Source organism: Olea europaea, chromosome 12 (genome assembly GCF_002742605.1).
Source record: "Olea europaea var. sylvestris chromosome 12, O_europaea_v1, whole genome shotgun sequence".
Classification (NCBI taxonomy): domain Eukaryota; kingdom Viridiplantae; phylum Streptophyta; class Magnoliopsida; order Lamiales; family Oleaceae; genus Olea; species Olea europaea.
The window spans coordinates 18,687,016-18,701,339 of NC_036248.1; the positions used below are offsets into that span (position 1 = coordinate 18,687,016).

Consider the following 14,324-nt stretch of genomic DNA (forward strand, 5'->3'; position numbering starts at 1 on the left):
TCCCTTCATTAATATGATCCGATCAATTATAAGATATGAATATGTGTCAATCTTGATTATCGATCATATATTTTATTCTACTATTAAGTATATATTAGCCAAGGATTTCGTTATCGACTTAACTGAATGAAATATAGATAATAATGTCTTACTATTTAAGAGTGATAAATTATCTATTAATCATTCACAACTTTCATATGATTCTTGACATACACGAACGATGTCGTATTAGCGGCCTTTGATAGAGTAACATCCAATATCACCAAAGTATGACTGCCCTCATATAAGGCACTATAATGATCTCAAGTCAAAGGACCAATTCCACTACCGAACGTTAGAGATTAACCACTGACACTCAAATAGTTATTCAAGTGGAATCTCCCAACGAGTCTCCAATGTTTTGTTATATAACAAAACATTCACGTGTTCATTTAAGTGTCATCATATTTTAGCTTGTGAGTTCGACTACTTACGTCACCAGTAAAAAATGTTACAAGTGATGGTCTATCCGTAATGACGATATCCGTGTCTCATTATTACTTACGATCACGGATAATTTAAGATTCAATCATATATAATTTGTATCTCACAATCACAACTCCTTGTGATTAACAAATTACCAAAATTTGAATTTACGGACTCTAATATTTAATTTAATTGAATATTAATTAAATAATAGATCTATCATAAAATTGCATCAACTAGATATTAAAAGTGCTTATATCCAAAATTGATTGGACTTAGAGCATAACACTTATACTTTTAAAATCCCTGTATATATGATGACAAATACTAAAGTGAACTAATACGTGTATGAACTATCAAATATAACCTGAATAAAACGCCTCAGGGATAAACTAACATTATTATTAGGCTCCACATAGATCAACAAAAAGAAGTTAACTAGTCATTTTTGCATTGTTAACTGTAAGGCTGTAAGAAACCCCACTCCTTGCTAGCAACATCAAGCTTTCTTCATTCATCTTCATCTCCATTAGTGAGCAAAGACAGATTTACGATTGGTATATCAAGTAAAAGTGGAAGTCTTTCAGAACTTAAAGGCCTATCCTCGAGGTTTTTATGCATCTTTTGGGGACATTATTAGCATCATTTCTTACAATCTCCTGCACACTTAGCACAGGCAAAGAACTTCCATAACCTAATGCTTTATCCTCACAGATTCTGTATTCTCCTAGCTCAGTAGCTATCATAGCCAACTGTGCATATATGTTTCTTCCCAATGTACTGGACTACTGGTGCATTCATAGATGGGAATCGATACATTAATCTCGTCGGGGGTACCCATTAGGTTAGTTTTTCTTTCTTTCTTTTTTATTTATTTTTTAAGTTGGGAATCTATTGATTAATCTTCCATTTGACATACCCATCAGAAGAGGATGGAATTCTGTTTCTTCTTTCAGCTTGGCATGTTGTTGCATTCTGGGAGCTTGTGATCATCTAGGTAATGTTGACAGATTATTTATCACAAGGAGCATACAAGACACACACGAGAAGCCAAGTCATCGTCAGATGTCTCAGTCGTACCCCGTCGAGACATTAGATTCCCAGCTAAAAAAGCGCAAGATATGTTAAGGGATATGGCCAAGAGAGGCTGAGTAGAAGGCAAAACCTACCACGAAAGGAATCTAGTTTTCTGCAGATTGTTAGGATTTTGACTTCGTATTTTCCTAATTAAAATAGGTATTGAATTTTATTATTTGTTTCCTAGAAGAATAGGATTTGTGGAGTTGAAGGTATTATAAGAGTGTTTTAATCTTTCTATTTAAATGAGATTAGTTATGAGCCTCCCAAATGTATTTTCTTGATCCCAGTTTTCAAGATAGTATGGACAATCTTCGGGTGAGACGTGAAAATCCTTTGTAATCTCACGTTGTTATCAATAAAGTAGAATAAAGAAAGTACAACAAAAAAAGAACAAATAATACAAATAACCTCTACTCTCGACGAGATTTGCACCTTCAAAAGAACTTGAAAGATCTTTGATTTTCCCCTGAAGCAAGGAAAAAATACGGAATCCAAACAAAAAGTACGCCTGCACATCGGAACCATAGTAAAGGGATCAACTATCACGACAAACATAATTTACTACAAATTCATTACAGAAAAACTCATTAAACATGCTATGGAAAAACAAAAATACAGCAATAGCTTACATAAAAACCGTGTTTAAAAATGGAACACGGGGAAAAAATATTGAACTACAAGAAAATCCCAGAAACAGATCTTTCATTGAAAATTTAAAACTATAAAGAAATGACATCAAACCTCAAAAATCAGTTCCAGCAAAGAAAAAAAACACACACAAACCAAAAAAAAAAAAAAAAAAAAAAGGCTACAGGAAAAACCCCTTTCTCCTTAGCTTATGAGATGGAAGTCATGATGCCAGTTGAAATTGGTACAAGTTTGGCAAGGAGAATGGGATATGACAAAGAATAAAATGAAGTTGTAAACGAAAGCTAGACATTATAAAGGAAAAGTGCGAATGAAATGGAATTCTGGTATAGTCAACCATCAGTCCCCAGTCTTCTATCCTTTCTTTCAGAAGATTTGCTAGCAATCATTATTAGTGTTTTTTTCCTATCAATAACCAGAAAATAGAACTTACTTCACACAAGCTAAAATTGAAAAGTCAGAACAGATCTTAAGCTAAAAGAAAATTAAATAGAAATCGTTAACATGCCACCAACTATGTGAAGCTGGAAAGATACCTGAATAGCATCCATGAATACAGAGATATTTGGGAGAACAAATGACCATCTTTTGAATGCAATCTTTGTCAATTGTCAGCAAAAGTAATAAATAAGTAGTCATTTCTAGAAACCTCCAAATTGAAAATCAACACTAATTTGATGTCCATAGCAAGTTGTAGAAAATCTAAATGGCCATATACAAAGCTAATCTTTTAATTGAAATGATAAGATAATAAAGTCATCTCAACCTACATTTCTAGCTCAAAACAAAACTTATTCATCAACCACAAGAGCCACATAGCTAACCGTAATGCTCATTTTTTTTAAAAGCATGTCAAGAGCTACATACATGTTGACAATCCCCCAAAATGTCCTATTCAAGCGATAAATTCACATCCCAGAGCACCAAGAAAGACTCAAAGACATTCAACTAGTTAGTTATACATTCAAAAGAGAAAAACCAATGATGATTTGAACATGAACAATAAATACAATGGGATAAGGAAGTTCTTTTTTCTATAGACAACAGAAACCATGGAAAAAATGAAATAAAATCAAAATCACATTTGAGTATTCTAGACTATTTCCCTTCAAGTATAGCTAAAGAAATATTATTCCTTAATATAATATCAATCAAATGAGTAAATCATCTCAATTTCTGCCTATGTTTTATTGAAATGTTGTGGGAATGTATAAACTTCCATAGTTTCTAAACAAAGTCTGACCTGAAACTTAAAAACACTTCAGAAGCTGCCTCATATAACAGAATATTTAATTACTATAATGATGAAATCAAAGGATAAAATATCAAATTCCATAAAAATATTCAATGTTTATACAATTTAGACTGCAAATAAAGAAATTTAAGTAAAGATGACTTCTAGGAAAAACAGCACATTAGAATTTATTTAAACCTGTTATTCTCACAAACCAATGGAGAACATTTTGATTTCTACCACCGTGCAACACTAAAATGAAATGTATACATAGAGACTGTATATAATATTCAAATTAACTCTCCATAGCACACCTGATGACAATGAGATTATATGGAGACTAGAAATAATTTCATCAGAATGCATATTGTGGTGATGCCCTGGAAGCCATACTGGCAACCTGAGCTTGCATCTGAACAGCCCTGGCTTTCGAAGCTGTGGCTCGATGGAAAAACTGCTCGCGTGACAAAAGCCTTACGTTCCTCAAGTATTGATCAAAAGGTATGGCCCCTTCTTGGACTGCTTTATCCAGTGCGTAAATCACATCCTCCACAACCAAATCCGATGCTGAGCAATCCAGCATCTGTTTTGAAAGGGCATCGCAAGGCACTAATGTCTCATCCACATCCAGACTATTAATTTCATTATTTCCCATTTTCTCCTCATTATCCCTCAACCATCCTTCCAACACGTCACTATTCATCAAAACCACCTGCAATTGTTGTTCCAACCCCTCCTTTTCATCCTGCATTTCTTTCAATCCTTTTCCTAATTCCTCCTCACGCTTCCTCAACACTGCTTGAGCACTAAAGAGTCCTTCCAATTCTGCCTCCCGCGTCTTCCTCAACTCCCTAATATCACCATTCAAGCTCTCCATGAGTTTATTTATAGCATTTTTTTTAAAAACCTCAGCTGGATCCTCTATTATCCTTCCCGAACCATAAGAACTCCCAGCCCCATAAGGTGGAGGTGGAGTTGGTGTAGGTGAAGCCGAATAGACCCTAGGAGGTATTGCTGGCCGAGCAACAGCAGAACCCACTGACGAATTTACACTGGACAAATTATTATTAGCATAATTAGGGCTGGGGTTAGGGTTCGAGGGCTTGCGCTGCGAATAGAGGGGCGGATCCCGGCCAAAAAAGTGGCACAAATTCCGAGCCAATTCTACAATATTAGAACTTGGGTAAACCCAATTCTGAATATATGGAATAGAAACCACGCCGTTGGGTGAAACAAAAGGGTGGGGGCGTTTGATGATCATATCACGGGTGGGGTTGACAAAAACTAGCGGCGCATGGCGGGGGTATGACTCCAGGAGCCAGATAGCAACCGGAATATTGTAAGTAACACCCTGGAAGAGCATCGGCACCGTTCCATCGGCCTGGAGAAGATTGACAGTGCGGCCGTCGTTGTGCGTAAACGTGGCTGTCTTCGGCTGCAGTGAGGTGTATGCCTCCGCGAGAGATACCAAATGCTGGCGGATTAACCACTTGACATCCTCCGCGTACGGCAGCGCAGCCGGACCCCGCTGCGAGAGGACGCTACTAAGGAATTGTTGAGTGTATTGAGCCATCGAATATGCAAAAAGTTAAAGAAAATCTGTATCTATATGTGTGTGTATACGTCTGGTTATATAAATCTAATGAGGACGATTTACTTGGAGAAGAAAGGGGAGGATTACAGTGTAAAGAACTTGAATGACCGGTTTCAGCATCTGATAAATTAGGGAATATTTGAAAACGAATTGATATTGACCTTTCCGACAGGGTCGCCGGTTTAATATTCGTGGAAATTGGGGGCATCTGGTTTGCTTGCGTGGGGAGTTTACGCGTCCTGCTCTTGAGAGACGACTTATGATTTTATTTTCCTGAAACGCAAGATGACACTTGGTCAACTAATTGAACAACAACTCCATATTATAGGTTAAATTCCATTCAACAATTATGCAATACATAATGGGAATTTTAACAGACAATACATTGTGTAGAATCATTGGAAAATGGAAAGAAAGAAAGAAAGAAAGAAACAGGTCAATTATGTTCTGTCACGCCAGCATCGATATAAATTCTATCAACATTTTCATGAACTCACGGCTTTTTCCTTCTATTCAATCTTGCTACACTTATAGTCTCCATCACATCAACTTTTTCCATATGAGAAGATCTATATTCTTGATTTTGAAAACATCCATCGCATCACTACGCATATTTCTTCCACATGGGGCACAATGTCAACATATGACTCAATTGAATTCCATTTGTGGTCCTTAACTTCTCATAATTAGGGCACTTATATTCTCACCCCTATCATTTGTTGTACTCGTATGTTCACCCTTTCAAACTGTGCACTCTTGTCTCTATGTAACGAATAACATTCATTTGAATGTTAGATGGTCATGTGTAAGACTCGCATTTTAATCAAAACACCAAGAAATAAATTTGGAATTGAATTCGAGAACCAACAGGATCAAGTTGGTTCTTGATTCTTTAATTCAAGTTGAAGGTACCTGACTGTGGAATTGAATTCGTCCTTTTTATAAGTTTTCTTTATTATTATTTTTTACAATGTAATCATCTTGACCCAATGATCCGGTTCAACAAATAGCAAATTTGCAAGCCCAACAAGTAGTAAATACCCTAATAAATCATATTCCTTCATTTGAATATTTGAATCACGCCGCTTTTATTCATTGCCCTCTTGACCACACTTCACGCATTGTTCGGTCCAAAAACCCTTCTCGAGGTGGCATACATAGAGCTACAACCAGAATCAAATGTTATTATTCTAGATATTAGATGTTATTTAAAGGAAAATTTCCATTGAATTAAGATGGTAATGGAATATGTATTTTGTTGCATGCTTTTATTTCTTTAATTTATGTTAGATATTGAAAGATAATTTATATTATAAGCTCATAATTTTTAAAAATAAAAATGTTATGAATAGAATCAACCTCAAATCGAATCGACGGTTCAGATTCGAATTTGGTTCCAATAATCATGTGAAACAGAATTTTTTCATTTATGAAATACCTAAAGTATAATTGACAGTCCCGAATATCGAAACATTCGGACCGATTCACCTGACACTCAAGTCTAATCATATTACATGTGCATGTTATCAAACTGAAAGGATAAAATTGTCTAAAAAAGGAAGAAAAAAATCATTTCTAAGACAATCTAAATAGTAACTACTACTTTTATTTAGAAATCTAAATCTGGTCAAATTTATGAGTATTCATGAAACACGTCTCTTGACTTGAATCCATCTTAACATCATGTAAATGTTGTGTGGTTTTTTGACGTTGAAATATACATTTTTCAATTAGGTGTGTATATAGCTGCCATAATTTTAAAAGGATGGGACGTGTGCAATACGACCATCTCCAATTTGAGACCAAAAACGCCAAAATGTACCTTTTTTTGTTGTAAAAGAGCTCCAATGCAACACTATACTTTGCACCAAAATGGTGCAAAGTGTATAAAGTATTTTTTACCATTTCTTATCATTTTCCAAATAAATTGATTAAGGGTATTTGTGTAATTTGTGCCATATATTTTTTAATAAAATAAATTATTATTATTATTATTATTATTATTATTATTATTATTATTATTATTATTATTATTATTACTACTACTACTACTACTACTACTACTTGCATTTAAAATAAATTTTAAATGTAAAAATAATAATTAATGAATTAATTAAAGGAAGAAAAAAATTTAAAATATAGTAAACACGATTATTAATAAAAGTTAAAATGAAATATATTAAACGACAATATACATACAATAATATAATTTTATTTGAAGAAAATGATACATAAAAAAGTACATTGTTTATTAATCTGGATTAGTCGATTATTTGTGGGAAGAGCATATGAATTTCGAAAATTAAATTGCAAAAATGTTGCGGCTTCGTAATATCGTAATATCCAAATTTGAAATACATTGCACTATTTTTTTATGGCATGATTTAATATTTTCTTTGTTGCAGTTTTTTTTATTAATTGTACTGTATTTTTTATATTTATTAATGAAATTAATCTTTTTTGTAATTTAATGTAATTATTTATTTAGTAATTTATGTATTTATAAAATAATTAAATAAATAATACTTCAAATAAATAAATTATTAAGAATAAAAAAAGGGAAGAAAGTGGCTAAACACTGTTTATTTGGTATAATGGTTGGAGACGAATTTTAGTTTGGTGTAAAATGGTGCAAATTTTGGTGCAGCGCTGAAAATGGCCTAAATGATAGGTTAGTGACATTAGTTAGTAACACAGTCAAAAAAGGTAGAGGACTCCGGTGGAATTTAGTAATTTACCATAAAATTTATGTATAAAAGTTAAACAGTGTTGCTCGAGTAATTATGCAAATATATTTATTTAAACTAAAAATCAAATCATCCCTAATATTTGATGGTGCTTAGGTAACATAGAAATTTTGAAACATATCACAATTAAAATTACACTTCCTCCATCCCATTTATATAAGCTAACTTTTTTTTTTTTTTTTATCCCAATTATATAGGCATGTTTCTTTATTAAAAAAATTTTATTTTGTTCGTTCACTAGTATACCCTTATTTAATTTGTCTAGTTATAACCAAATCTTTCCACTTAAACTTGAAATTGTACAAATATAAACAAAGGTAAATTAGGAAAGTTTTTGGCAAAATTTGTCTTTTCAATAACATTAAATAAGATTTCTTAATCCATGAGGGAAAAAAAATCAGCCTATATAAATGGGACAAAGAGTATAATAATTTAGATACTCAAGCACGACTAAAATGTTAAGAGTGAAATCTTATAAGATTGGTGACCTCTCATTTTTAGGAGTGGTGGAATTCATATAAAATTATTAACTTTTAGACAGAGTGGAGAATTGCCTTGTGAATTCAAGGAGTTAGCCACGTTTGAAGGGGTTTATGAGCGTGAGAATATCAAGTAGAGATAGTGCTAAGCATGAAATAAGCCATCACAAACATTTTATTGAAAGTATTGACCGGAACATCGTGAGTGTGAATTCATGAACAAGCACACTATCCATTTTGTAGCAATGAATCAATTTCTATTGAGTTGATTTTAATTTTATTCACGAATTCGTATGAGTTTGCTTATCTTTTGATCAGCAGGGCGGTCATTGATTAGATTATTTGATAGGCTATTCATTATGTATTTGCTTTAGTATCTGTTTAACTTCCATTCACCTTCTTATTTTTTCTCTCTCTTATTTTAAATCACGCAATCTTTCATAAAATAATATTACACGCAAATAAAAAAAATTTATTTTTTTTCAACCACATATTTTTCAAAAAAACACGATTCCAATAATTAAAATTTGGAAATAATGGGGTCAAGCGGGGGTTAATTTAGTTGATTGTTTTGTTCTCGACTCTTGCATGGGGGTGGAAGACAAATTTGTACTCTTGGATGAATTCAACCCGTAAACATGTTTCCTTTGCAGTCATGGTCAAATTTTCATGTACCGAAGAGAGAGAGAGAGAGAGAGAGAGAGAGAGAGAGAGAGAGAGATTCCAAGGCTAATGCCTAGCATCCAAATCATAGAGAGAGTAATCAAATTTTAATTTCAATTGGCATAATACTTTAGAATTATAAAAATAAAATAAAATCACTAAAAGTTAAATAATAGAATCCTCTTTAAGTCCAATTATTTTAACATGATACCAACAATATCACGGTTAAAAAAGGCATAAATGAGGGTAGCTTTAGAAGTGGAAAATTGGTACCAACACTACCATTAGCACTGCACGTGGAAAATAAAAAATGGTTAAAAATTAGCCATATCTCTCTCTCTCTCTCTCTCTCTCTCTCTCTCTCTCTGGTACTTATGTATTCCTCTTTCTCTCTATCTATTTGGTAAATGAAGTTTTAACTATAATTGCAAAGAAATATGAAAAATAAGAAATTTTTCACAAATGGTCCTTTAAATGTAGGCCTGTGGGTTGAATGGATCGATACGGGTTTTTCAATACTTGAAATTTCGAATATTTCATAATTGGGATAATTCGGGTTCATATAATTATTGAAACAACAATAGGTATGTCGATTCCAATTTTGTTTATACCTATAATATTTTTTAAGAAATCATAAGTTGACAATATAGATTATATTCTCAATATAGATCATAAATAGAAGAAATAAGATATAGCAAATATGTTATCAAATAACATCCAATATCTAACAGAGCATAAATACCAAATTACATACAAAAAAAATAATTAAAAATCAACAATTAGGAAGTACTAAGATAGTCATAAACTTTAAATGACAAGAATGGACGAAAAACATCCAAAAGGACTTTTTGCACACAAATCAATACGTTGAGGGAGTCAGTGCCAAGAATATAAAGTTACAGACCAATAGCGCACAAGGGTCACTAGTTAGTAAACCATTTCGGTCAAGGAAAATGATATATGTACATCATCAAGTGTTGTACACATTTACAGCTCTCTCACAGATAGTGGGGTTCGTGATTATTTTAATCGCGGTCCCACTTCTACCTATGAGAGAGCTGTTAAAGAAATTGTCAAAAATAATGTAATTGTAGCACATTTGGTCTGTCAATTTCCCACCCTTAAATGTCCTTTAAATAAAGAATAATTATTTATCAGACTGACCCAATTTCGTTTTTCTTTTATTTTATGACAATTTTTTTCCACAAACATTAGTTTCCTTTTCATTTAATAATCTCATATTTAAGTTTCAAAGATACGACTTTCTGAAAATGTCACGACGATAATACAAATGACCATGAAAAAGCATTTGAATTGAGATTGTTGATCCTGCGAATCGGACCCTCAACGTGGCCAAATGCGAGCTATTTCACGTGTTCCTCTCTGCACGCAATAACAAACGGTTATTTGTATATGGTCGGTACCAGCAGTGGTGGCGGCCGCATGCACTTTGGCGATTAAGTTAATGAAAGGTGACAATGGCGATGGTGTCGGAATGCGCAATACTCAAGGGGAGGAGAAAATCTATTAGCTTGTGTATGGAATGCTTATTACTCTTAGCCAAGACCTTGGTATTTATAGGCAAAGAGCACGGCTAGATACGTGACACGTGTAATAATCTGATGGTCTGAAGCATCTGGCGCTTAGGCGTCCATCAATCGCTTCCTAAGTTGGCGGGCAATTAATTTTGCTGATGAATTTGAGTTGACATATGACAGAAACGTCACATCAATCATTTCCAAAAGATCTTTGAAATTGGCGGCAGAGAGGTGGTGTCGTTTTGCTTTGAGGCCACGCCTCGGATGGAATTAGCTCAGCCCATGCCCATGCACATGCACTTCGGGAGTGGCGCCTCAGACTTATATTGCTTTGGTTATGTTGCGCCTCGGACAAACCTCCTCACACCGCCTTGGTGTGAGGAGGGCGTAACAGAGACTAAATTCTTTCGACCAAACTTTCCATTGGCTTCTAGCTCACCACAAAAAAATAATTAGTTTGCTTTCACTCAAATATGATTCCTTCTCGCGAATTTATATTTGTTTCACAGTTGAAGGATTCCACAAAATGACCTTCAAATTAGTCATCAGGTTCTTTATTTGACGAAAATTTGACAATTTCATCCTGTGAGGACCGATGTCCACTGAAAATAAAAGTTTCTAGACCCAAAGGATATAAAATGTACTGTGGACCTCTGCACCATATTGTAAAAGTTTGATGACTCCAACTACAAGTTTTCCTTTTTAACATCAAGTAAAACATTCGTATACAAACTACAAGTTTTGTTATTTGTACATAAAAAATGGTATATAAATAGTTATCAAAAATGATATGGAGGAAAAATATTGGGTGAAAAAATTGACTGTATTTTGAACAGGCAAATGTTAGAGTGTCATGCGAGCATTATGTAATCTCATATGTAAATATTGATGTACATATAGCAATGTTCGAAAACTACAATTTTTTAGATGAACCTTGTTTGGGTGAAGAAGATGAAGATGTGTGGAGTGGAGCATGGGCCTTCTTCTTTTTTTAGTTTAATTGTGTTTAAATCAAATAAAAAAAATTGTATGGACAAAATACCCTTACTTAAAATAGTCAAAATATGTCATTTTTTGTATTTTCCAGGTCAATTAACGATTTTATCGACAATTTCTGTCAAGTTGGACTTCAGCTGCATATTTATGAAATGTCAGATAACTTTGTTGGACAAATTGAAAATTAAGATAAAGTCTGCAAAAATTAAAAAAGATTAGGGACCCTATTGTAATATTTTCTAAATATATTATGATTACAGTTATGTACTTATATGTCACAACTTATTTTTTGATCACATATTATTAAATTAATTGGTCGTGAATTATTTTTTGATTACAAATAAAAAATTTTATAAGTTACAATTTGTTTATTGGTCAAAAATTAAAAAAATTATGTCAAAATTTTATTTCACGGTAGATCACAATTTATTTCACGATCACAAATTATCAAAATTAATTGGTCACAATCATACATTTTTTAGGTAACATATTATTTACTAATCATAAATTAACGATTTATTGATCACAACACCCAAATGATTGGTCACAAACACTCCTTGCATCCTATGCCACTCCACCTCATGAGCACCATTGCCTCCAAAACCACTAACACCCCCATGAGAATCACCACACCACCGTCACACATGCACCACCACAACTCACGGATGTACAACGCTTCACCGCACCCACGTTACACCACCATCTTGAGCGACATCGATTCAATGGTGGCGTCTTGAGCGTCGCGTCGTGGTGCCAACTATATTTCCAACGGTGATATATATATATATATATATATATATATATATATAGAGAGAGAGAGAGAGAGAGAGAGAGAGAGAGAGAGAGAGAGAGGAATATATTTACTAATATTAAAAATTTAATTTAATTTTATAATATAGTTACTAATATTAAAAATTTTAATTATTATCTGATTTTTGAATAAAAACTTGAAATGTCGTGGGGATGAACTTTCCACGCATAAAAACTACAGTTTTTTTAGATATATGTCATATATGTTGTTCAAAAGTTTATGATTGAGCCTTAGCACTTGGGTTATTTTGCTTCTTTAATTAAAGTAAATTTTTTATTATTATTTTTTAAGATTTATTCCGGTCAAACTATAAAAACTACCCAGTAAGTAAAATTGTTGAAGAACATTACACGATGATTTAGTGCAATCATAAAAATCACAGTTTTTTTTTTTAATTATTAAATTCTAACTTATTAGTGAAAGTTATAATTTATGGCTATACATACACAGCTTCTTTTTCTTATAAAAAAAAATATACAGAAATCATTTTCATCTTCTGAACTTTATAAAAAATTATTATATAATCATTTTGTTGATATATTATTTTGAAATAATATTTAGAGTTTTGAAAATCACTTGTTATTTGTTGAACAAGTGATTCGATCATTATGTTAGGAGTTATTGTTGCAATAGATCACAACAGTTAATTGCAAATAATAACTTTAGAATATCATGTTGTCACGAGTCTCGATACATAAGTATTCCTACTTTTTACGTTTTATTGTTATTCCCAATAAAGTATCTGCAACTAATAATTTTCCAACACAAATAGCAGTTCTTTCAAATTGCAATGCAATAAAATTACTTTGAACATTTCGTAATGGTCTTCTCTGTCGACTAGAACATCATACCAAAAATTAATTTTCTATAAAGCATAAAGTGTGATTGAACGGTGAGATCAAGTTTTAAGCTTTTATGAGTCTAAGCGAGTGCTTAGACATTTATTAAAAATAGAAAAAACGTAAAGAGTGACTAGGTAGCAAAATGGTAACATATATTTGCTTAAAGGAGATTTTCATTTGTACCCAACGTGTCATGTGAGTGAGAGAGTTGGGCCTCACACATTTATTGGCGTGGGGCCCCAGCCCCATGTGAGTAGCATGTAGCTTTGTTATTGCTTAAAAGACTTTGATGTTACTATCAGTTGCAACCGCACTCAAAAAGGTCATATATTATTGTTGTTCTTTAACTAACGTTAGGCAACCTAGAGGCATCCATAACCCAAATTAGGGATATACATGAAAATGGCCCAAATAGTAAATAACCTTTTCCAAAATGGCCTTTGACTTTTTTAGAAATTTGAAACTACCCAAAATATCCTTAGAAAAATTTAACAACCAACCCTTTATATAATAAAAAGTTTCTTTTTTAGTCCTTAAAAAATCTAACAAATAAAAAAAAAAAAAAAAAAAAATTATTATTAATGAATAATTATAAAATGGAAAAGCCCAAATATAAGAGAGGACCATATAATATAAAAAAGGTTGTTAAAAATAAAAAAGAAATTAAATTTGAAAAAGAAATTGATAAGATAGGATATCAAGAACAATTATATGCATCACAAGAAATATTAAAATGTTTTAAAGAAAACTTATTAGAAAATTTCGCTAAAGGAATTGTAAGGTCAATAATCATAAAAGATATACAAGATATAATAGATAAATTGGAAAAAAGAAAGAAAAGTATCTCAAAATATGAAATACCTTTTGGAACAGACATAGATATGATAACAGATATTGATATTTTAAATTCTCAAACATTATTAGACTTTGAAGAATTACTTAAAAATTTATGAGATTAAAATTTTTGATATTTTGATTATTAGATTATTAGATTTTTGTTCGCTCATAGTAGCACCCATAGAGTTGGTATCAGAGCCATAGAGATCATGGAAATCTTAAAAATAAATAATTATTATCAATGTATTGAAGAAAAAGGATGTTATATATTTTACAACCCTATCCCTAATAAACTAAAAATAATAACATTATATATAACTAGGAATTTACCTAGAGAAATAAAGGAACAAATATTACATAAATTAATTGTAGGATTTATCAAAGATAGAC

General features: G+C 32.3%; 1 protein-coding gene across 1 annotated transcript; it reads right to left on the bottom strand.

Moving 5' to 3' along the window:
- Positions 1 to 3,508: 3,508 nt before the first annotated feature.
- Positions 3,509 to 5,321, bottom strand: LOC111405973 (protein ELC-like). Its single transcript, XM_023035123.1, has one exon. The coding sequence runs from the start codon at positions 4,998 to 5,000 to the stop codon at positions 3,783 to 3,785; it is 1,218 nt and encodes a 405-aa protein (XP_022890891.1). The 5' UTR covers positions 5,001 to 5,321; the 3' UTR covers positions 3,509 to 3,782.
- Between the last annotated feature and the right edge of the window lie 9,003 nt (positions 5,322 to 14,324).

Coding starts and splice junctions, on each gene's coding strand:
- LOC111405973 (XM_023035123.1), bottom strand. CDS start 5,000: ATGGCTCAATACACTCAACAATTCCTTAGTAGCGTCCTCTCGCAGCGG.